General features: G+C 58.3%; 3 protein-coding genes across 5 annotated transcripts; all 3 read left to right on the top strand.

Moving 5' to 3' along the window:
* Window positions 1-1,001: 1,001 nt before the first annotated feature.
* TOMM40 (translocase of outer mitochondrial membrane 40) lies at window positions 1,002-11,759 on the top strand. Its single transcript, XM_055311706.1, has 10 exons — window positions 1,002-1,088; window positions 1,185-1,464; window positions 2,200-2,267; window positions 2,744-2,836; window positions 3,704-3,805; window positions 3,886-3,991; window positions 9,509-9,631; window positions 9,744-9,820; window positions 9,942-10,044; window positions 11,089-11,759. Exons 2-10 carry the CDS (start codon window positions 1,191-1,193, stop codon window positions 11,226-11,228), a joined length of 1,086 nt encoding a protein of 361 aa, XP_055167681.1. The 5' UTR covers window positions 1,002-1,088; window positions 1,185-1,190; the 3' UTR covers window positions 11,229-11,759.
* A 1,755-nt stretch (window positions 11,760-13,514) lies between these two features.
* APOE (apolipoprotein E) lies at window positions 13,515-16,301 on the top strand. 3 transcript variants are annotated; one of them, XM_055309454.1, is made up of 4 exons: window positions 13,515-13,597; window positions 14,365-14,415; window positions 14,910-15,120; window positions 15,438-16,301. In XM_055309454.1, the coding sequence occupies exons 2-4, from the start codon at window positions 14,373-14,375 to the stop codon at window positions 16,153-16,155; spliced, it is 972 nt and encodes a 323-aa protein (XP_055165429.1). In that variant the 5' UTR covers window positions 13,515-13,597; window positions 14,365-14,372; the 3' UTR covers window positions 16,156-16,301. The 3 variants fall into 3 exon arrangements, with proteins under 3 accessions (XP_055165429.1, XP_055165431.1, XP_055165430.1); XM_055309456.1 differs by having other exon boundaries at window positions 13,553-13,597; window positions 14,354-14,415; XM_055309455.1 differs by having other exon boundaries at window positions 13,577-13,663.
* Window positions 16,302-19,399: 3,098 nt separating this feature from the next.
* On the top strand, window positions 19,400-21,822 carry APOC1 (apolipoprotein C1). Its single transcript, XM_055310802.1, has 4 exons — window positions 19,400-19,475; window positions 19,603-19,680; window positions 20,176-20,323; window positions 21,622-21,822. Exons 2-4 carry the CDS (start codon window positions 19,623-19,625, stop codon window positions 21,680-21,682), a joined length of 267 nt encoding a protein of 88 aa, XP_055166777.1. The 5' UTR covers window positions 19,400-19,475; window positions 19,603-19,622; the 3' UTR covers window positions 21,683-21,822.
* The last annotated feature ends 1,071 nt before the right edge of the window (window positions 21,823-22,893 follow it).

The raw sequence follows: 22,893 nt of genomic DNA, 5'->3' as shown, positions 1-22,893 counted from the left end.
GGGCATTGTGGGTAATGGAACTGAATGAATGAGCCAAAGGCAGAGGGATAATAGAGGAATACGGCCGGCAGGCATGATGGGTAGTGGACCCAAGAACGCGACGGCTAATTAAAGAAGCGCTAGAAGGATGATGGAAGCGAACAGGCAGAAACCGGCTAAAGGTAGTGCAGGAAATGAAGCCGAAATGAATGGGGCAGAGGCATGCTGGGTAATGGGACGGCAATGAATGGGCCAAAGATAGAAGCCGCAGTGACGCAAGTGGGGGCGGGGAACAGAAGGCACGATGGGTAACAAAAGGGGTGGGTCTACGGCAACTGTCGCGTTAAACACCTAAGGGGCATTGTGGGTAAGAAGCAGCCTGACTGGGTTCACATAACCGGTTAGGATTCTCCCGAGGCACTGTGGGAAGGGCCGGCACTTCCGGTTTTCGGTCGCCGGCTCTGGACTCCGGGGCTGCCCGCTGCCGCGGTGCCTGGTGGGACTAGAGGCCTGACCTTGCTGCCTAGCAGCCTCTGCCGCGCAACGCACCTTTACCCGTGTCCCTCGACCCTGGCACGTTAGCCAATGAACGTACCAGACCGATTACGTCACCAGGATCGGCCTCCTGTACCCACCAGAGCCAATCAGGATGCTTCGAGGGCCAAAGCCGGCCAGTTACAGTGGCAATTTCGCCGCGGGGCGGAGTCGAAAGAAGGGGCGCCCTCTGGAAAGGGGCGGAGGCGGTGAGTCAGTGGGCGTTTCAAAGTACGCAGCGCAGACCAATGGCAGCCGAACACCGGAACCCGCGGCGTTGCGAGCCAATAGATGCGGTCTCCGCGGGCCAATGGGGGAGGCGGGGGTGTGTGCCTTGACCTGCCTGTGAGTGGGAGCCAATAGAAAAGGACGTCCCAAAGAGGTGGGTGGGACTCCCAGCCCTGACTCCAATTGCACGGCCAGGCCTTGAAGCTGGTGGGCGGATCCCAGGGCAAGCTGAACCAATAGGCTAGGTGGGGCGGGGCGACGGTGCTGGCGGCGGCGGCAGCGGGTTCGGTTGCGCGTGGCGCACGGGGTGGGAGCGGAGCCCAGGCCGGGTGCAGGCGCCGCCGCCAGTGAGAACCGGGGCCCGGAGCAGAGCGGGGTTTGGCTGGGACTGGACCCGGAGCGCACGGGCCCTGACCTTCGCCCTCTGACCTTTCCCCTTGCAGGCGACCATGGGGAACGTCTTGGCCGCTAGCTCGCCGCCCGCAGGGCCGCCGCCGCCGCCTGCGCCCGCCCTCGTGGGACTGCCGCCGCCTCCGCCCTCTCCTCCCGGCTTCACGCTGCCGCCGCTCGGGGGCGGTCTGGGCGCTGGGGCCGGTGCGGGTCGAGGTTCGGAACGGACCCCCGGTGCTGCCGCCGGCAGCGCCGCAGGGACCGCGGACGATGGGGCCTGCGGCTGCCTGCCCAACCCGGGCACGTTCGAGGAGTGCCACCGGAAGTGCAAGGGTGAGGGGCGACGGACCCGGCGGGGGTGTGAGGGCCCGGATCTCGGGGGGAGGGGGGGCGCTCCGAGGACCTTGGGAATTGGCACCGACCATTGGAAACATTTAACAGAGCGTTAGGAGTTGACGTTAGGATCGAATGGTGGAACATTGGACTTGGGGCATAGAACGATGGGATCAAATGGTGGAACCTCGGGACGGAATGCCAGAGCGGTGGAGAAAAGGCTTAGGGAGCTCAAGGAGCCCCGGGGTTCCGTCAGGCCAGCCTTCTTACGTGATGGGGAAGGAAACTGAGGCCCAAGGTCACAGTGTCAACAAGGGTCCAGTGGGGGTGGAACCCAAGTCTTCTGGAACTGGGCTTGGACTAGTTATGATAGCAAAAGTGGCGCTGACTGACTGGCATTCAGTGTACGTTAGTTAATTCATTAAATCCCTGCAATGTCTCCACGTGGTGAGCTTACACTTACAGGTGACAAGCTTGACACAGAGAGTTAAAGTGACTTGCCTTGGGTCACATGGGTAGTAAGCAGTGGCACTGGGATTTGGGTGCAGGCAAAGAAAGGCCTGGTCCTGGCCCCTGATTTGGTTAGACTGGCTCTTTATTGGTTGGGGTACTTTTGTGATGCTGTGCTTGTGGGTGGGAGAGCTGGGATGGTAGGGAAGGAAGGGATGAGAGTCGGTGTGTTTGCGTAGGGGTGTGTGTATGTGTGTGGAGGGTGACAGCGAGTCTCTTCTTCAGAGCTATTTCCCATTCAGATGGAAGGTGTCAAGCTCACAGTCAACAAAGGGTTGAGTAACCATTTCCAGGTGAGCCTTCCTGGTGCCCTTACTCCCCTGAGGTCATCCCAACCATCGCCCTGCACCTACACATGCAACCCCCTCACTCCCCCCTAAAGGGCTAGGCTCCTTGGCACCTGAAAAGACTCAGAGACACAGTGCCAGGCTGACTGCTCATTGGGTCCCAGTGGAAGTGTTTAGGGACCCAGAACCCGGGGACGCCCCTCCACCCTTAACATCCAGGCAGGAGTGAAGGACTGGGTACGTAGTCGCATCTCCAGCTTGTCTTTTCTCTGGGCGTCTAAGTAGTCAGGCCGAACCTCCCAGTCCCCATCCCCTGCCCTAACCCAGAGCCGCTCGTCTTTTTCTCCATGGTGGAGAAGCCAGACTGGCAAGTATCCCCATCCCAGGCTGGAAGGGAGCTTTGCTGGGGGTAGGTTCGGCTGGGTTTATTGGGGAGGGGGTGGCCTACGGGCTTATCCCTGCGGCCTTCCATGTTCTCCCAGGTGAACCACACAGTAGCCCTCAGCACAGTTGGGGAGTCCAACTACCACTTCGGGGTCACGTATGTGGGAACAAAGCAGCTGAGTCCTACAGAGGTGAGGTTCCTTCTGTCTTTTCATTGTATTTTTTTTCTAACCAGCATGTAGCCAAGTATCCTGCAAAGAAGGCTCTGTCAGTAGGAGGCCTGAGCTGCCCAGGGAGCTCAGAGGGTCTTGGCAGGTGGAGGGGCTGCCTCTCCAAGGTGCTTTGGAATATGGTCCCTCCTTCATCCCATTTGGCCCTGCCCTCGGCCAGCCCTGTGCTGGCTTGGGGTCACCAGATTGTGAGGACCCAGAGTAGGCAGGGCTGAACTGGAGATCATGCAGGGCCTTGAATGCCAAACAAGGCATTTGAACTTGCTCTAGGGGGCAGTGGAGAGCCACGGAAATATTTGGACTGGGAAAGACATGGTCAGGTTTTAAGCTTTAGGGCTGTCCCTCAGGCAGCCATGCGGAGGCAGAGTTGAAGGAATGGGGGTGAAACTAGAGGCCTGGTAGGAGGCTGGGCAAGATGCAGGTGGAGGTGAGGGCCTGAATTAGGTCTCTGCTTCTATCAGCTTGCCATTCAGTAAATTCATTTATTCAGCATATCTTCATTGTACTGCATTCTGTGCCCAGCCCTGTGCTGGATGGTGCTGGGGACAGAGCAGTGACTGAAATGGCCAAAGAATTCACAGTCTAGTAGTAAAAGAGAACAGACCTGTCCCCAGAGAGTGACAGTCCGAGGTAGGCAGGACTGAAATGCCAGGGGTGGGGGATGGGTGCAGCCCAGAGGGGCACCTAACTCAGCCTGGGTGGTCAGGGAGGACGTCCTGGAGGAGGGGACCTCAATCTGAGGTTTTCTGACGCTAGGGTTCTCACATAGGCTCACCATGCATGTATTTCCATAATGCTTGACCTCTGACCTTGCCCTCTGCACCACAGGCATTCCCTGTGCTGGTGGGTGACATGGACAACAGTGGCAGCCTCAATGCTCAGGTCATTCACCAGCTGGGCCCTGGCCTCCGGTCCAAGATGGCCATCCAGGTGAGTGGAAGCCAAGTCAGCTATTCCCCGAACCTCCCTGAGCACTCGACTATCCTCTACACTGTCCCTTCGCCCTACAGACCCAGCAGTCGAAGTTCGTGAACTGGCAGGTGGATGGGGAGTACCGGGGTTCTGACTTCACAGCAGCCGTCACCCTGGGGAACCCAGATGTCCTGGTGGGTTCAGGTAAGAGGCACAGGGCTTGGAGGGCAGTCAAATCTCAGTCCCAGCTTTCCTGGCAAATCCATTCCTTCCTCTGAATCTCCTTTTCCACTGTCTAGAAATAGTCAGGGGCCAGGAGTGATTTTTGAAACATCTGGCAATGTAGCATCAGGCGCAAGCAAGTAGGTTCAAACCCCCAGCTCTGCCACTGGCTACACTGCAACTGTAGGCAAGTTCCTTCACCCCCCGTGGGCCTCTTTTCTCCTCTGTTATCATTGGGCTACCTCACAGGGCGGTTGAAGAGGTTATTTAAGTTCTTTCGTGTGAAACACTTCAAGTGGCATGGGGCACATAACGGGTCCCAGAGAGATGTGGGCTGCTCTTATTACTTGGTGGGGCTCTGGGGTGGTTTTGAGGCAGAGATCCCAGGGTGGGTGGGTCCATGTGCAATTCGGGAGGCAGCGATGGTTGGGTGGGGGCAGGTAGTCTGAATCTGAGACAGAAGCTGACAAGGAAAGTTCCTGTCTGGGTGGGTGTGGGCAACAACCGCATAACTCGTGTGTGTCTGGTCTGTTCTTGCTTCCCTTTTTTTTTTTTTTTTTTTGGTCTACTGGGTATTGTCTTCAATTTCTCTAATTGACCATTCATCAGGAGTGTCTTGGGTGTGTATTGCCTACATTCCAGGCCCTGAAGATAAGGTGTGGCAAGCAAAGGAGGATTAGGTTTGTCCTCTGGGATCTTCCATTCTAGAGGACTTAGACACAAGGAAAGCAGCACAAAAAGAAAAAAAATGTCAGGTGATGGGGAGGGGGTTGGAAAGATTAGCACCTTTGGAAAGGTGGGTGGGGTCCTTGGAGAAAACCTTTTTACCTAGGTGATCTTTGATTAAAGATTAAGGACTTGAGGGAAGGTGCCATGCAGATCTGTGGGGAAAGAGCTCTTGGGCCCTTGGCAACAGCAAGTGCAAAGGCCCTGAGGCAGGAGGATGCTTTACTGCCACGCCAGGAGGTGGGGGGGGGGCTATAAGGGGTGGGTAGAGAGAGCTAGAAGTCAGAAGGGCAAGGGGCCAAGTCAGCTGAGGCTTTGTAGTAAAACTTTAGTCTTCACTCTGAATGAGTCAGGGGCCACACCAAAGGTTTGTAAGCACAAGAGGGACAGGAGCTGATGTAGCTTCTAATGGGACCCGCCATGCTGCCCCATGGAGAGCAGCCTATGAGGGGCTCTCCCCTAGGGGCAGTGGAGAGGTAAGGAATGGTCAGGCCTGATGTACTTTGAAAGTGGAGCCCACGGAGTTGGCCTTGGGTGTGGGAGGTGAGCGAGAAGAGTCGGGATGACTCCATAGGTTTGGGCTTGAACTACCAGAAGGATGGGAGTGTGGATTCCAACATTTGTATCTGTCGCTCTGCCATTTGCTTGGTCTTGGAGAGTCACTGGCTCTTAGACATCGAGTGGCTTTGTGAAGGCAGGAAGCCAGAATCCCGGGGAGAGCCCTCGGTTCTGCCTGCTGGGGGGCCAGAGAGCCTCCTCAGAGGAGGTGGTGCCCGAGCTCCCCAAGGAAGGGCAGGGGCCACCCCAGCAGGAGAGAGGGGAGGGCCATCCCGCCAAGTCCAGGGGATAGAGGGACCTCGGAAGAAGAAATGTGTCCCCTGCTGACCTCTTGACATCATCACCTGGCTCTGTTCATGTGCTCCCTCTAGCTGGGCCACAGGAGCTTTGCTGAGACTTTTTGGAGCTGCCACATTCTTTCTACCCTATGACCCTTTCACATGCTATCTCCATTGCTTAAAGTTCTCTCTGGGCTTTTTTTTTTTTTTTTTAAGATTTATTTATTTATTCATGAGAGACCCAGAGAGAGAAAGAGAGGCAGAGACACAGGCAGAGGGAGAAGCAGGCTCCATACAGGCAGCCCGACGTGGGACTCGATCCCGGGACCCCAGGATCATGCCTTGGGCCAAAGGCAGACACTCAACCACTGAGCCACCCAGGTGCCCTGGATCTCCTTGTTCTGATCAGCCGCCTTGCCCACTAGGGTGGCAGCCCTCTCAGCGCAGGAACCTGCTCATCTCCCTTGCCACTGTGTGCCTGGAACTGTGCCAGGAACAGAGTAAACACTCAGAAAATACTGAACAGGGAGCAAGTGGCAGTAGCGGCATGTCCCGTGTGGTACTGCCACTATCCTGAGAGCTGGAAAGGGGAAGCGCTTCCCAAGGACACATAGCGGGTCGACGTCCAGAACCCAGGTGCTCCTCTGTGGTGCCAGGCACACCCCCTGTGTGCTCTCACTGGCATCGTCCTGTGCTTCCTGGCGCTGGCTTCTGGGTCCCTCTGCCCTGGAGCCCAAGGCCGTGGGACACCCTTCGTCTCTTAGTTCTTTTCATCCCATCTAGTAACAGTTGTGACGTCGTCTGTCATAAGGGCACCAAAATGGTAATCACCTCTGGGTGAATGATTTAGGGAGGAAGAGGCCAGGTGCACAGTTGGGCTTCTGTCTGTGTTGGGGCTGCGTGTTGTCCTGCAGCAGGCAGGGGGATGTCACTGTTCCTCTGACCCCTTGTTTCACAGGTGAGGAAAATAGAGGCCCAGGGGTGAGAGCAGGGGCCTGGGGGCTCACTGCCAGGAAACCGAGAAGCTGGGATTTAAATTGTGGTCTAATGCGAGGGCCTGTATTCCTTCTCCATGCCCTCCCTGTGGCCTCGGCTTCTTCCCTGGAGCCCAGGAAAGCCTCGCATATGCCTGGCCCTCAGCAGGGCAGTGCCAGGATGCAAGCAGTGACAGCACCATCCTATCACGGGGCTCCCAGCCCAGTGCAGGGGGGCACTTTTGCTTTTATTTATTTGTTTTCCTTAAATTTTATTTATTCGCGAGCAAGAATGAGAGAGCATAAGCCGGGGCAGGGACAAAGGGCGAGGGAGAAGCAGACTCCCCGTGGAGCAGGGAGCCCGACATGGGATTGGATCCCCCAACCCTGGCATCATGAGGTGAGCTGAAGGCAGGTGCTTAACCAACTGAGCCACCCAAGCGCCCCGGGATATTTGCTTTTAAACAAATGATCATGGGGTGACTTCTACAACGTGAAAAATCCTACCCGGGAAAAGTTCAGACTGCCAGGAGAGCTTATAACTACCGCTGCCCTACTACACACACACACATAACTTCGCCTAGAGCGACGGGGACAGCTTCTCAAAAACTGGTGTCTGGTCAAAGGAGGGTGAGGAGGGCACTCCTAAGGCCCGTGGGGCACAGCACATGAACAGCAGAAAGTTATCCCATCTGGCTGGGGCCAAGGACTCCTGGTGTGGGGCCCAGACAAGCAGGGGAAAGGCCAGGGGGAGTGAGTGGGCCCAAACCTTCCTGCTGCCCCATCTTTGTCTCCTGCTACCCACCCAGCAGGTTTGGGAGGTGGACCTGGAGGTACAACTTAACCAGGTTGCCTGGCTCTGCCAGTTGCTCAAGGCCACCTCTCTGCTCACAGACCCCACTCTCTTCCCACTTCCCGGCTGCTCTAGACGCTGCAGGATGGCCCCCACTTGGGCACCCCTGGTCCTGACAGAGGTCCTGCCCCTGTGCCTTTGGGGAACTAGGTCTGGACACAAGGTAGGAAGGACAGACTGGGTTCCAGAGATACAGGTACAAGGAGGAGTGAGGATCTGCGAGCAGGAAGGATGGGGCGAACAAGCCAGGTTCCATGGGGAACAAGAAAGACCAGTGGCAGAGAGCATGTTCTGATCCTAGTCCTCAGACTCCCAGTGGCTTTTATATCCACCACCCTCCAACTGCAGGGGCGGGGAAGGTAAAAGCAGGGAGCCTGGGGCAGGGTGAGGGCCTCGATCCCATGGTGACCCTGGCTCCAGTCACAGGGTGTGCTAGAGAAAAGTACCCCAATCCAGGAAACACTTTAGGGGCAAATGTATAGTTGGGAAGACTAAGCAGGGGAGGATGTGCACGGGGAAGAGCGTGCTCCACGTATTCATGCTGCCTGCAGGGACGGTAGTGGCTGTGTCTTGGGAAGAGGGAGGGGCTCAGTTTTGAAGCTGGGGCCCAGCCATGCAGGACCCTGCTGCTGAGTCTCCTGGGCACTAGAGCCATGACAAGTTCTGAGCAAGAGAACAAGGTTAGGTGTGTGCATGAATTAGATCCCTCTGTGCTGCAAGTATAATTAGTTGGAGAGGGCAAGGTAGGCGAGGAGATGGGAGGCAAGTTCAGGGGTCCCCCAGCCCTGAGTCCACATAGGTGCCAGAGCTGAGAGACCAGAGACTCTGAGTTGAAGTGCCAGCCTCTCTGACCACCCTTAGTTTTCCCTCTGGGGCCACAGTTTCCTCCTCATTGCATGAGGGCAAGCCCAGCCAGGAGTGCACTGGCAGTGGGGGCTGATCCCAAGTCTCCTGCCCTAGTGGGGAAGGGATGCACACTGTGGCCCACATGAGCCCAAAGGGCCCCGCTCAGCCTACCCCTGACCACACCCTCCACAGAAGACCCTGCACCAGAGCCAAGGCCGTAAGCCTCCCCAGCCCCGCTGGCGGCCCTCACCGGCTGTGCTCACAAATGGGACAGGTCCCTGACCCTGTGCTCATCCCTGTTCTGTCCTGTCCCTGTCCTACCTTCCTGGCTCTCCCCATGTCCCTCTGTCCCTGCCTTCCCCCTACCTCCAATCCTCTTCCTTGCTGGGTCGTGACCTCCCAGCCCAACTGCATCTGCTTAGTCTCCCCTGGGAGTCTTCCATCCCTCTCCCCCTCCCTTTCTGATTCTGTTTCCGTTTCTCCATGTAGATGTCCTATTTTCTCCTTCACCATCACTCTGTGTCTCCAGACTCTTCTCCCCGCATCCCACCCTGTTCTGTGTCTGCTTGCCTAGGCTCCAAAGACAGGCATGAATGCGTCAGCCCTTGGGCTCCCGAAATCCAACCCAGCAGTGGACAGTTGCTTGTTAGCCACTCCCAGGGGGCTCAGGGCTGTCCCCACTGCCAAAGGGCAGGGGGGGAGCCAGATGGCAACCTCAGCGTGACCAGTCCAGCACTGGACACTGCACTGCGCCTCATTTACTCCTTGAGACTTTAGTACAACTTCAAGAGGTAGTCCTGTTCCCAGAGAAGTGACACCAGTGGCCCGCTATTACTCCCCCGGCAAGTGGCAGGGCTAGGATTTGAACCCAGGCTGTCTGGCCCCCAGAGGCGTGCTCCTACCAGCCCTACCCTCCTGCCTCTCCCAGCAGCAAAGGGGTTCAGAACCCTTGAGAGGCAGAAGAAGCCCAGATTTCTGCCCCTGACATGTCTTGTGACTGCAGGTCAGTGAATCACTCCCTTAGCCTCCGTGGACTCTAAACAGTGGCAAATGAATGGCTGCCTCACGGCCCGGGAGGCTGACCTCACTCCTCTGAACTGTTGAGCAAGGAGCCAGTGCTGGAGGCCTCGGGGGCAGGCCTTGAGCCTCCAGCAGGGGCAAACCTGGAAGGCTGCCTGGAGCAGGAGTCTGGCCTGACAGAAACCAACCACCAAGCCAAGGTGACCCCTTCCCTGACGCCCCCCTCGCCCTGTCTCACCCACAGGAATCCTCGTGGCCCACTACCTCCAGAGCATCACGCCGTGTCTGGCCCTGGGTGGAGAGCTTGTCTACCACCGACGGCCTGGGGAGGAAGGCACCGTCATGTCTCTAGCTGGGAAATACACATGTGAGCCCGGGGCCTGAGGGCAGGGTGCGGGGCTGGGCCCAGGGTTCCAGGTCTGAGGGAGGAGAGGGACCTGGCTTCCACACGCACCTAATGCCACCCTGCTGTCTTACAGTGAACAACTGGTTGGCGACGGTGACATTGGGCCAGGCGGGCATGCACGCGACATACTACCACAAAGCCAGTGAGCAGGTGCGCTGGGCCGGGGAGCAGCTGCAAGGGCACGCTCTGCAGGCATGGGCGGCGGGGGGCCGGTGTGGCCGGGGGCTCCGGCCGGGAAGCTGACCCGTGCATGTTGCCCTGGCCCCTTCAGCTGCAGGTAGGCGTGGAGTTCGAAGCTAGCACGAGGATGCAGGACACCAGCGTCTCCTTCGGGTACCAGCTGGACCTGCCCAAGGCCAACCTCCTCTTCAAAGGTACGGGCCTCAGTTTCCCTACTTGCAGACAAGTCGGCCAAAAGAGTTGGTGGGGGTGGCTTGTGCGCACTTCAGTGGGCCTCCAAGTTCCCTGGAGACGCTCGTTAAGAAGCCAGATGCCTGGCCCTGGGTCTGGAGGCACCCACCACGCCTGCTCCCCACCCCCTCTTGCTCCTCCTTTCTGATAAGTGGGAGGCAACTTGGAGCGCATCTGGGCCATCCTGCTCATCGGACAGGAGGGGCCAGGCTCTGCCTGGTGAGTGCCGTCACCGCCCAATCCAGAGCCTCTTTCTGGGCCAACTCAGGTCCTTATGTTAAGTCTGGAGTCTTTCTTCTCAGATCTCAGTGGTTCTCAGGTTGGCGTCCAGGCTTCAGGCAGGGCTTCTCCAGGCGGCGATGAGGCCTAGGACTTGTTTGCCTCTGAAGCCGACCTCCTGTGCCTGCCTCTTGACCCCTCTCTGCACTCAGCCTGGTGTCGGAGGCTGGGTGTGGGTTCCAGCTCTGCTGTTCCTCTGCTCCCATGAGATGAGTGATGATCGGCCCTTTCTTTGGTGTGGGGACGGTCCCCCCACACTCGCACACCAGGAGGGTTCTGGCGCACAACCCGAGGGAAGGTTTCGGTCTTCCTTCAGCAGCTACTGAGCACCTGCTCTGTGCCCAACCTTCGTGCCGGGGTGTTGGGAATAAAGTAGCTGCCGGGCTCTGTCCTCAAAAGGCTCACAGCTGGGGGTGTGCCACCCATTCCCAGAGAGTGAAGACCTGGTGTGGATGGGATTGGGATGGGGGGGGCCCATGGTGTGGGAGGGGGCTTCTGGCAGGGGAGGGGTCATTAAGCTGGGGCAGGGGAGGGGCGGAGAGGACAACTGAGCTGGTTGGCTCCCAGGGCCCAAAACCCCGAGGTTCAGGAAGAGGTTTCCAGGTAGTAGGAACAGTACTGTCGTCTAGAAGCCGGCAGTCTGGTTGCTGGTGTCTGAGGTAGCCTGGAGTGTGACTCCACAGGGACAGGGCGGGAAGCTGGGTCTCAACGTAGCTGTTTACCTGCAGGGTCCGTGGACAGCAACTGGATTGTGGGTGCCACTCTGGAGAAGAAGCTCCCGCCCCTGCCCCTGACATTGGCCCTCGGGGCTTTCCTGAATCACCGGAAGAATAAGTTCCAATGTGGCTTTGGCCTCACCATCGGCTGAGCCCCTCCTGGCCCCCGCCTTCCACCCTTCCTCCTCCAGATCCCACCTCCCCGTCCCCCTGCCGTGGAGGGGAGACCTGAGCCCTCCTCCCCCTCCCTTCCCTCCCTCCTTGGGGGCCAGGGGGGCAGTGGAAAGGAGGGGACCCATCACCCCAGCAGCTGAGGGGGGGATTCTGGAACCACAGGCGCTTCAGGATTCGGAGCACTAGGGGCAGGGTTGCCCAGTGGGCCTGGAGTCCCAGCAGGGATTCCAGAATCGAGGGGCATGCCAGATTCTGAGCACCAGGGGCAGAGGTGGCCAGACAACCTCAGGGAGGTGTTGGGGCATCCCCGTCTCCCCCCAAAGGGCCCTGGGCCTGGCCCTGAGGGGTCCACAAGAAGAGGAGCTTCCCCGTCCCTGGTCAGTCAGCCCGCGCCCTCCTTCCCACCCAGCCCTCAGTATAAATCATGTTTATAAGTTATGGAAGAACCGGGACATTTTACAGAAAAAAAAAAAAAACAACAAAAAATACACGTGGAAAAAAAAAAGGAACCAGGAGGCGTCTGATTTGCTATCTGTAGCCCCTCTTGCCAGCCCGTCCAGGCCGACCTCTCGGTGGCCAGGAGGGGGCGCTGCGGGGCTGAGCCCGGAAGGCTTCCTAACCGCCAGGGAGTCGGCCTGGCCAGAGATCACACATCCTCCCCGTGACTTGTGACTTCTGCTGGGACATCACAGGCCTTCCCTCACCGGCAGGGCCGGGTCTGTGGTCGCTCACCCCAGCCTGGCCCCGCCCCAGTGGCTGCTGCCTGAAGCAGTGGACTGATGGCTGGGGGTGGGGGGGGAGCTGATGTGCGGGGGACCTCTTCGTCCCCTCTTCATGACTGGAGGGTTGGAGCTTTCAGAATCTTCTGAAGGATTCCAGCACCTGGAAAGACTTCAGAATCCATTAGCTACTCAGGGGGCAAAGGGCTTCTGGGCCTGGTGCGGGGGGGGGGGGGGGGGTTGCTGGAGTCTGACTCCAGGCTGGCTCCAGATGCCTCCTTGGCCCGGGAGATGGGGAGGACATAGAGGTGTGGCTTGTGCCCACCTCGGGTTCCAGTAAACACACCCCTGACCTCTCCAGACCGGAACTGAAACCACACACATAATGGGCTTTGGAGAGGGAGGCCATTGAGCAGAGATGACCCCTCATCACCCAGGGAAGCCACCCCTGCTCATTTCCTGCCGGCGCCCTTTGAGACCAAAGCAAACAGGCCCAGGCCTGGCTGCTGTCCTGGGACCAGTCTTTGGGCCTCCATGGACCCCATGGCACCCAGTGTTACGCACCCTTGAGGCAGCAGGCATGAAGCTCGGCCCTACTTTCCCATGTGGCCTCACCCACCTCAACCTGGGCTTCTCTGGGGAACAGCCAGGACTCCAAGCGGGCTGCTAGCGAGGTGACGGTCCGACGTGGCCAATCAGAGCAGCTGGCCCCGTCTGCCCCAGGAACAGTTCTCAGGATTTCGTGCACTCAGCAGCTTGCATCACCGAACGGTGGTGTAAGTGGGACCATTTTCCTGGTTTTGTGGAGCAAGGAGTAGGGTGGTGAGAGAAGCTCGATCGCTTGCCCAAGGTCATGCAGCTGGCAGGAACCCGGTTTCGCCCCAGAGTCCGCAGTCCTAACCCGGCAGCCGGAGGGCTCCATAGCCCCGCGGAGGGCATCCTGCGGGGGCGCGACGGGACCTACAATGTTCCTCCTAGGGAGGAGGGCTGGGTCTGCATTTTGTAAATGTGAAGCGGGACTCAGAGAGGTGCTCACCTGTGCCCCAGGTCACAGACAAAGGGGAAGCTAGGATTAAAACCCAGGTTTACACAGTGCCCCCCCATCCTATCTGGGTCTGGGCCTCTGGTCCTGCTCTCCCTGAGTCCCAGGCATCTAGGCAGCACCCCCAGCCACCTCCCCTTGGAACCCAGGAATCCAAAACCCCAGGCTTCTCTTCACCTCTGCCCCAGGATTTCAGCCCCCAGCCCCCTCTTCCAAATTTGATTCATCCATCCAGAGAAAAGAAGGGGCGCGAAGGGGCGCCGGGGTCTGCCACAGCTCCTTCCCTGGCGTGCCTAGCCCCTCCGAGCGGAGGAGGGGGCCTGAGTTACTGAGATGTCACCTCCCTTCGTGGGGGCCGGGGTGGGGTGGAGGGGCATCACAGGGCCTCCAACCACCCCCCTCCTTCCCCCTGCCGGGTGTGGGAAGGGGTGGGGGAGAACAGCCCACCTCGTGACTGGGGGCCGGCCCAGCTCGCGGCCGGGGAGGAGTGGGCGGGGCAGGGGGAACATTATAATTGGACGAGTCTGGTATCCCTGAGTCCTACTCAGCCCGAGCGGAGGCGAAGGAGGAGGATCCCCGGGAGCCGGTGAGAAACCGAGTTGAGGGCACAGAGACCAGCTCAGGGCTCCCGGGAGCGACGGGCTGGGGCGAGGTGACTGTCAGACGCGAGGACCGGGGCAGAGGCAGCAGCCGGGGAAGAGGATGCACGCAGGGGTCGGACCTAGGAGGAGGAGTGGGCCGCAAGAGCATCCCGTCCTGGCTGGAAGGTGGGGCGGGGGGAGCAGCTGGACCTCTCGAAGAACCGGATGAGCCAGGCCACGAATTGTCTCTGCCGTTCCTTGAGCGCTTCCCGGGTGACCCCTCAGATCTCCAGGACTTGGAGGCCCCGGGGCGGCGCGAGGTGGCCAGAGCGCTCACCGGAGGACTTGTCAATGAGAATTAAGTTAGCTCATGGGTGGAACATGACGTTTAGATGTGAAGCTGGGGCTTAGAATGTGAAGGGAGAACGAGGAATGCGAGGTTGGAACTTAGAAGCCACAGTCGGGGCTCTCATGCCACTTGGGGAAGGGTGAGTGGAATTTGAACCCCTGGGAGAGGGGGATGGAATTTGGGCGGCGGAGGCCGACCTGGTGATGGGGAGATAGGAGGAGACAATGAGGGAGTTAAATCAACAACGGAGGGACCGCTCGGTAAATGTTTGTGATTGGATTCCGCCCGATGCCCGATGCAGACTTGGGGGCGCGGGCAAGACTCGGAGGGCCGAGAGCGGGTGGGGCGGGGCTCCGGGTGGGAGGGGTCCCCACTGGCTGCCCAGATTGACATTTCTCCCTCACTCGTACTGACCAATCGCAGGCTGGAAGATGAAGGTTCTGTGGGCTGCGCTGGTGGTCACGCTCCTGGCAGGTAGGTGGGCGGGGCTTGCTCAGGTTCCCTGCCCCTTCCTCGCATCCTCACCTGCACCCAGGGGTGGGCCCTTCTCTCATCCCTGGGTCCCTCCTTCAGCTGATCTGTCTTCCCCTTGAGGGGAGGCCCAGGTCTGCGGCCTCCCATCCACTGGCTCTGAGCAGTTGTTTTACTCTCTCTGGGCCTCAGTTTCCCCATCCTTAAACCGGGAGTTAACGACAGTTCCTAATGCATTGTTGTCAGGCAGGTAGCGAGCCTTAGATTCGTGTCTGCTGTGATTAGGTTTATTCCTCACGGCAACACGGCCCTGCACGGAGCAGACACGGATGCTCCACATGTGCCTGTCAGGTGAACGGGGCATCCCCCCACCGGCTCCCTGACATCCAGTGCTCTAAAACAAGCGCGGGAGCATATGTGGAGCACCTGCTGTATCCGAGGCACTGTGTGCCTGGAGCGGGCCGGGAGGCTGACCGCCGTGAACTTGCTCTGTGCAGGATGCTGGGCCGATGTGCAGCCGGAGCCGGAGCTGGAGCGCGAGCTGGAGCCGAAGGTCCAGCAGGAGCTGGAGCCAGAGGCCGGGTGGCAGACTGGCCAGCCCTGGGAGGCGGCGCTGGCCCGCTTCTGGGATTACCTGCGCTGGGTGCAGACGCTGTCTGACCAGGTGCAAGAGGGCGTGCTCAACACCCAGGTCACCCAGGAACTGACGTGAGTGCCCCCTGACACTCCTGCTGGGCAGTTCCTCCTGGAGCGTCTGCCAGTCTGGGCATCTCTGCCCATGTCTCGATCCCTCTTTCCATCTCAAGCTCCTGGCTTTATGGACCCCTCTGACTCTCTCAGCTCCTCCTGCCCCTGGCCACCCCTCCATCAGGCTAGATCAATCCCTCGCACCCTTCCCTTTCATCCCCGTGTCTGGCCGTCCCTGCCCCCACCATGCCCTCCCGCACCACGGGTTTTCTCCCTGTTTCTCCCCGCTCCCACCCCCGAGCTCTGCACACACATGCTCCCGCCCTCTCGGACCCCAGGACGCTGATGGATGAGACCATGAAGGAGGTGAAGGCCTACAAGGCGGAGCTGGACGAGCAGCTGGGCCCCATGACCTCGGAGACGCAGGCCCGCGTGGCCAAGGAGCTGCAGGCGGCGCAGGCCCGGCTGCGCTCGGACCTGGAGGACGTGTGCAACCGCCTGACGCAGTACCGTGGCGAGCTGCAGGCCATGCTGGGCCAGAGCAGCGAGGAGCTGCGGGCGCGCTTCGCCTCCCACATGCGCAAGCTGCGCAAGCGGGTGCTGCGGGACGCCGAGGACCTGCAGAGGCGCCTGGCCGTCTACAAGGCCGGCGTGCGCGAGGGTGCCGAGCGCAGCGTGAGCAGCATCCGCGAGCGCCTCTGGCCGCTGCTGGAGCAGGCCCGCGAGCGCAACGCCAAGGTGGGCGCCCTGGCCACCCAGCCGCTGCTCGAGCGGGCCGACGCCCTGGGCCAGCAGCTGCGCGGGCAGCTGGAGGAGGTGAGCAGCCGGGCCCGCGGCCACCTGGAGGAGATGCGCGAGCAGATACAGGAGGTGCGGGTGAAGATGGAGGAGCAGGCCGACCAGATACGCCAAAAGGCCGAGGCCTTCCAGGCGCGCCTCAAGAGCTGGTTCGAGCCCCTGCTGGAAGACATGCAGCGCCAGTGGGACGGGCTGGTGGAGAAGGTGCAGGCGGCCGTGGCCACCATCCCCACCCCTAAACCTGTGGAGGAACCATGAGCCCCCCGCATGCCACCTGCTGCCCCCCCCAACTCCTTCCCTTGCCCCCTGCCTGCTCCCACCGGCCTCCAGGAGGCCTGCCCCTGCCCCCAGCTGTCCTCCTGAAAGGGCCCTAGCTTAATAAAGATTCACCAAGCTCCACAGCAGCTGCTGGACTTCTGTGTGTGATTACTCCCGGCTCTGCCTCAGTTTCTCTTTTCTTCCCCACACTGGCCACACCACTCTGTCCTGTCCCCTCTGCTTGTGTGTCTGGTTTTTGGTCCCTTCTGATCCCTCCCTCTGTTCCTTTCAGAGTCTCCCTTCTTGCTCTGTCTCTGCTCAGCAGTACTCAATCTCTCTCTTCCCTACCTCCCTGTCCCTTCTGGCTCTGAGACAAGGTTCTGGAACAGATCCACCCCTGGGGTGAATCCTGCAGTTGCCCCTGACTATGGCTGGGGAGGTGGTGGGCGGAGGGATGGGGGAAGCAACCTCTCAGCCTGAGCTTGCTCAGCTTCAGGATACTGGCTTCATGGAGTTGTGACCCCAAAGACCTGACACCACTGCAATTATGATTAAGTCCCCCCTTTTAATTTTTATTTTTTTTAAATATTTTATTTATTTATTCATGAGAGACACACAGAGAGAGGCAGAGACATAGGCAGAGGGAGAAGAAGGCTCCCTGTGGGGAGCCTGATACAGAACTCATCCCAGGACCCCGGGATCATGCCCCAAGATGAAAGCAAGATGCTACCGCTGAGCCACCCAGGCGTCCCTAAAAAAGATTTTATTTATTTGAAAGAGCGCACAGCAGAGGGAGAAACAGGCTCCCCACTGAGCAGAGAGCCAGATGCAGGGCTCGATCCCAGGGCCCTGGGATTATGACCAGAGCTGCCCAAGGCATGGGTGCTTAGTGGACTGAACCACCCAGGCCTCCCAGGTTAAGCCCTTCTTGGCATTCCCCGGCCTTATCTGATTCTGCCTCCTGGCCTCCCGCCTGCTCTGGGTGAGAGAGGCTTCATTTTTCTTGCTTCCTGTTTTCCTCCACCTCTATCTTTTATCTCTTTCTCCTCCTGTTTCCCCCACACACACACCTTCTGGTCCTGCTTGTTTCTTGTTTCTCTTCTCCTGCCCTCTGGGTTGGTCCTCTCCACCATTCTGTTGCACTTGGGCCCTCTCTGCCTCTCCAGTTCCCTCTGGATCCGCAGATCTCTTCATCTGATCTTCCCTGCCCCCTGCCCTCATCCTCTCCTCTACCCTCCAGTTGGGTTGCTGACCTCTGGTCTCTCTCAAGAAGCCTACTGGGTGCTGGGTCCTGGCTGGAGAGGAGGAAGCTGCCCTTCCCCCACAACACCCCCAGGAGGGGCTGCCCCGCCCCCATGAAGAACTGGGGTCCAGGTCTGGGAGACAGCTGGGAGCTGACCTTCAGAGTGGTGCAGACTGAAGCAGGGAGCCTGGGGCCACCCGCTGGCATTCACTCCCACCCCCTCAATTCCCAGAGGAGGGGAGCAGGGTTCCCGGGCCCAGAGGACAGGCCAGGGCTTGAGCTTGTAACTCCTAGGCCCAGCTGCACTCTTCCACGTGGCTCCTGCACACTCTGAACTCTGAGCTTTCACCAGCTGCCCTGAGTGCCCTTCTGGGGGCAGGCTGTCCTCCCCACCCCCCCAGATGACTCACCCTAGGCTTGGTGAGCAAAGGGCCAGTGGGCTTAGAGGCAGGGGGACTAGTCCCAGCCAAGTGTGCTGCTGATTCACTGTATGCCCTGGAGCTGGGGCCAAGCCCTCTGAGCCACAACTGTCAATGCACAGGCTGGGATCAACCGTGTCTCCCCCTTGAAGAGCTGAATCTTGGGTTCCCATGGATGAAGACAGCAGTCAGGTCTAGAGATGGCACCAGGGCTGAAGAAGGAATTTTGGGGAACAGAGCCTGGCAGGGGGTGCTGTGGGGCAGAAGCTGATCCCCCTCAGAGATTCAGAGGGGCAGCCTGAAGTCCAGAAAGGGGACAGAGAGCCACCCCTCCATTCACCCCAATGGTGCTGAGCCATTGAATGTTCTTAGCTGTGCCTCGGTTTCCCCATCTGTAAATGGAAACCCCTGTAGCTAGCATAAGGAGGAGAAGACTGGAAAAGCCAAGTCATTCTTCTATTCCAGTGGGGTGGGGAAGGAAGGAGAAGAGACCTCTGGGTGGATGTCTGGGGAATGCTAGGCTCGCAGGGGAAGCAGATGTCTGGGAAGGCAGCTGGAGGGCTGACAGGGTCTGGATGCACTGAGCCAGCCAAGGGGTTGTTGCAATCCTGCCAGGGTCATGTCTGTGCGTCCCTTTCATAACCGTCCCCTCCCACCACCACCCCCAGGCTGACACGTGGTTGTGGGGGCACAAGGCCAGCCAACCTCAAGTCTGAGGCCAGGGCCGCCCTCCCCACAGCTGCCAGGGATCACTGGCGGTCAAAGGCAGCCAGAGGAAGAGGGGAAGCATTGGACTCCAGCCCTGAGGGACGGATGTGGTGGGAGGAGAGACAGGGGAGGGGGGGAGAGCTTGGTGCCAGGAGGGGCCCGAAGGGGCAAGGGCAGATGCACTGTTTACCAGGGGGCCCGGAAGCTCGCAGAGTGGGAGAACAGAGGGCTAGGAGGGGCCTGGTGGAATGGATGGAGGCGCGCACACCCTGGGATCCTTGCAGCTGGGGTTTTGCAGTTGAGACAGGTTGCAAAGACTCCTGCCCCAAAGATCGATGTGCATGGGGCAGGGGAGGGGGCTGTGGAATGAAGACCTCAGAGCACAATCGTGGAGGTCTGGGATGCTCCCCGATGCAGGGAGGTGGGGGGCTTGAGGGCTGGTCTGCAAGTGAGACTGGAAGTGGCCAGGGTCTAGGAATGTGGGGGTAGACTGGGTGACCCTGGAGTCAGGAGTTGGGAGTTGCTTGCGCTGAAGAGGCTTGCTAAGAAGAGAAAGGGGATGGAAGAGGAGGCCTGGAGAGTTCCAGCGAATTACAGAGATGCTTGGTGACAGAGAGACCCTTGAGTTCAGCAGGAGAAACACGCCCCCACCCCTCACGTGTAGGGAAGGGACTATGGCAGGCTGAGATCCACCAACAGGGAGATTTAGAGGTGCAGGTGCTGAACAGCAAGTAGTTTAAGGGACAAGGGATGTGCCCAGGCCCACCTGACCCCCGCACCCCCACCAGCCAGGCGGGGAAGAGGAAATGGTGGGTGGGCACGGGAGTGGGGGGAGGCCAGTGGCCCGGAGGCTTAAGGGGAGGGATTAACCTGCCCCGCCTCCACCCCAGCCCGATAAAGGCCTGGGCCAGGCCAGGACCTCCCACCTGCGCTTTCCGAGACCGCTCCAGGTTGGTGCTCGATGCCTGATGCCCCGGGAGGGCTGCCCCTCCAAGAACACTAGAAAAGGGGTGGAGGGAACTCTGGGGAGGGAGGAGGGGTGTCACTGATCGCTCCCACCCCTGCTTCTGCTTCCAGAGAGTCCCTCCGGCCCGGCCATGAGGCTCATTCTGTCGCTCCCGGTTTTGGTGGTGGTTCTGTCGATGGTTTTAGAAGGTAAAAGTGGGATAGAAGAATCTGGGGGTTTGAGATTTGGAAGCTTGAAGCTGCCTACGTGCCTGGGGTCCAAGCTTGGAGGACGCTTGAGAGCTCTGGGGCCCCTTCTGTGCCCTGGTTTTCCTATCTCTCACCAATCACCCCACCCCCAACCGGGCAAGGTGGGTGAGGGTGCTCTAAGGGGCGGGCCGGCAGGTGGCAAGTCTACCTCAGGAAGCCCTAGCAACAGATGATGTATTGACTTGCCCCTCCAGGATTGGCTGTCCTGCTTTTACAACCTGGAAAGGGGAGGGGGAGGAGGGAGGCCTGACAGTAAGCTAATTCCCGGCAGCTTGAGCTCCATCTGGTCGCCTTAGCCCATCTTCCCCCCTCCCCTTCCCAGCCTAACGCCATGACCTCCAAGAATCATTCAAAGATCTCCTTTCCCGTCCCCAGAATCTCAGCCTGAGGCTTCCCAATACTGACATTTTTGTACCCCTGCCCGTCTCTGGGCAGGTCCAGCCCCCGCCCAGGCGGCTGGAGAAATCTCCAGCGCTTTCGAGCGCATCCCGGATAAGCTGAAGGAGTTTGGTAACACCCTGGAAGACAAGGCCCGGGCAGCCATTGAGAGCATCAAGAAGAGCGACATTCCTGCAAAGACCCGGTTAGGAACCTTCTCAGGGTTTGGGACGGCTGGGGTATATCATTAACAGATTGGGGAAACTGAGACCTGGAGAGGCTGACAGCTTCCCTGTGGTCATGGCTGGATCACAGGGTGCCCAGATGTGGGGGACAGGTTCCTGACTCCTACCTAGGCCACAGTGTAGAAGTGGTCCTGTGTGGTGGTAAAAGGCCGAGCTTGGGTGTCGAGTCACCCCAGGTCCAGAGGCTAGCAAAGATTCAGTTCTCTTTGTGTGATTCCAGAATAGATCTGGATGAGCCTTCTTCCTCCTCTGTTACATGGATGGTTCTGAGGAGAAGTAAACTAGGGGATTTGCATAGTGCCTGACCATTGTAAATGCTCAGTATGCTTTTTAACCAACAGTGACTCCATTTGGCCACTTAGAGTAGAGGACCATTCATTCATGAACAAGTATTTATTGGGCATCTGCTAAGTGTCCAGGATTGTTCCAGTGTGGGGAATAATAGTGATGAATGAGATAAAGTCCCAGCCCACAGGGAACAGATTGTAAACCAGTGAATTTCCAGGAGGTCAGCCCAGACGGGGCTAAATACTGAGAAGACAATAAACAGGGTGGATGTAGACAACCAGCGTGGGGCTTGAACTCATGACCCTGAGATCAAGAGTTGTATATAATACCTCCTGAGCCAGCCCGACACCCCTTTTCATATCTCAATTTAAAGTGTTATTGCTTCAGGGCGCCTGGGTGGCTCAGTAGGTTAAGCTTCAGACTCTTGATCTCAGTTCCAGTCTTGATCTCGGGGTGGTGAGTTCAAACCTACATGAAGCCTGGCTGTCTTACTTTAAAAGAGAGAGAGAGAGAATGAGAGAGAGAGAGAGAGATCTGAGTGATTAGGAAAATCCAGCCAGGCCTAGAAACATGGGAAGAATGTTCCTGTGGAGGGTGAGTGCAAAGGCCCTGAGCCAGGAAGATATGAACATAATCCAGGCCAGGGACACAGCCTGGGCAAAAAACAAGAAGGCTGAAGAGTGCCCCTGAATAACTAGGGGACAGCGTGCCAAGAGCAGGCTTGGTAGCAAGAGATAGCAAGCCTTGAAAGTTGTGCCCAGGGTGGAGTGTTCTGACTTCAAAGGGCTCTGGCCCATCTGGGAAATCCAGCCCAGGGCTCCTCCCAATTCCACATATGTGGGAATCATGCTCTTTCCTTGGGGGAAGGGAAAAGGGAAGATGGGGGAGGCAGGTAGGAGGCAGGATTTGGGCCCTCTGACCTGCCCTGAAACACCAAACTCAGTGACTCCTCCCCCATCTCTCCCTGCAGAAACTGGTTTTCTGAGGCTTTCAACAAAGTGAAGGAGCATCTCAAAACTGCCTTCTCCTGAACACCAGGAGAGCCGCCCCTCTAATCTGGCCTGTGTGCCCCAGGAGGGGGCTCTGAAATTTCCCATCCCGTGGCTCCTTGCCAAGGACTTCATGATGTTCATGTCTACCCCCAATCTCCAATAAAAATCCTATAGAGAAATCTGAGTGGTCTTTTGCTTTGGGGGTGGGGGAGCTGCATCTTTTGAGGAGGCAAGGATTCAAATGTATTGAAGATTGTCTACTTGACCTGTGCCAAGGACTTTGAACTTCATGGTCTCAAAAAAATCCTCACAAGAACCTCGGGAGCAGGGGCCCTGTTAATTCCACAAGGGCATGGGGGCCCACAGAAGTGAAGTAACTTGTCAGGAGGGGGAGAGCTGTTTCTCTGCTATATTCTTCCCCGACTGGGCTGCCCAAGATAAGGGACCGGGTTGGTTCATCACCATGAACAGTAGGTCTTTATTATACTTAAAATGGATGATGCCCCTCCTCCAGGAAGCCCTCCTTAGACCTCAGGCTGGGTCATCACTGCCTCGTAATGGGTCTGTCTTTCCTACTGGATTGTGAGCCTAGGAGGACTGGGCCAGGACGTCCGTCATCACCACTGTCTCCAGGCATAGTCCCACACAGGACTGGGCATGGTGTAGGCGCTCAGTAATACTTGGTGGAATAATTATTCACAATCCGAAACAAACAAACAAACAAACAAAAACCCTAAACATTACCTTTTCACAAAACTCCCCGTAGGTGGGTGCTGTCTCTGCCCCTATTTTACAGAGGAAGAAACTGAGACATAGAAGTCTAAAGTCACTTAGGTGATGTTATGCAGCCAAAAATGGGTAGGGCTGGGATTTGAATGGAGGCTGGGCGGGTGGGGGTGGGGGTGGTTCAAGGGCCACCTCCTCACTCTGCTTTCCTGGTTCCTGGGACACCCTGCCAGACAAGCCTGCTGCAACCACACACACACACACACAGAGCCTGGCCCAGGGCCTCGCCTGCATCATCCCCAGCATATTAAAATGCTCATCAGATAAAATTCAAACAAGCAGTCATCTTGCAGGTGGCTAGTTGGCAAAAAGGTATAGTCTGTACAGATTTAATCAATTAGTCATCTTGGCCATATTTCCAGCATTTGGGGGCCAATTTATTTTTCAAGCACTCTTCCCAACCCCTCTGGACAGCTCTCAGGTTGGAGAGGCGCAGAGGCAGAGAAGATGGACAGTTCATGGAG

Source organism: Nyctereutes procyonoides, unplaced genomic scaffold, assembly GCF_905146905.1.
Source record: "Nyctereutes procyonoides isolate TBG_1078 unplaced genomic scaffold, NYPRO_anot_genome, whole genome shotgun sequence".
Lineage (NCBI taxonomy): Eukaryota > Metazoa > Chordata > Mammalia > Carnivora > Canidae > Nyctereutes > Nyctereutes procyonoides.
This window is presented reverse-complemented; position numbering and strand designations above follow the sequence as displayed.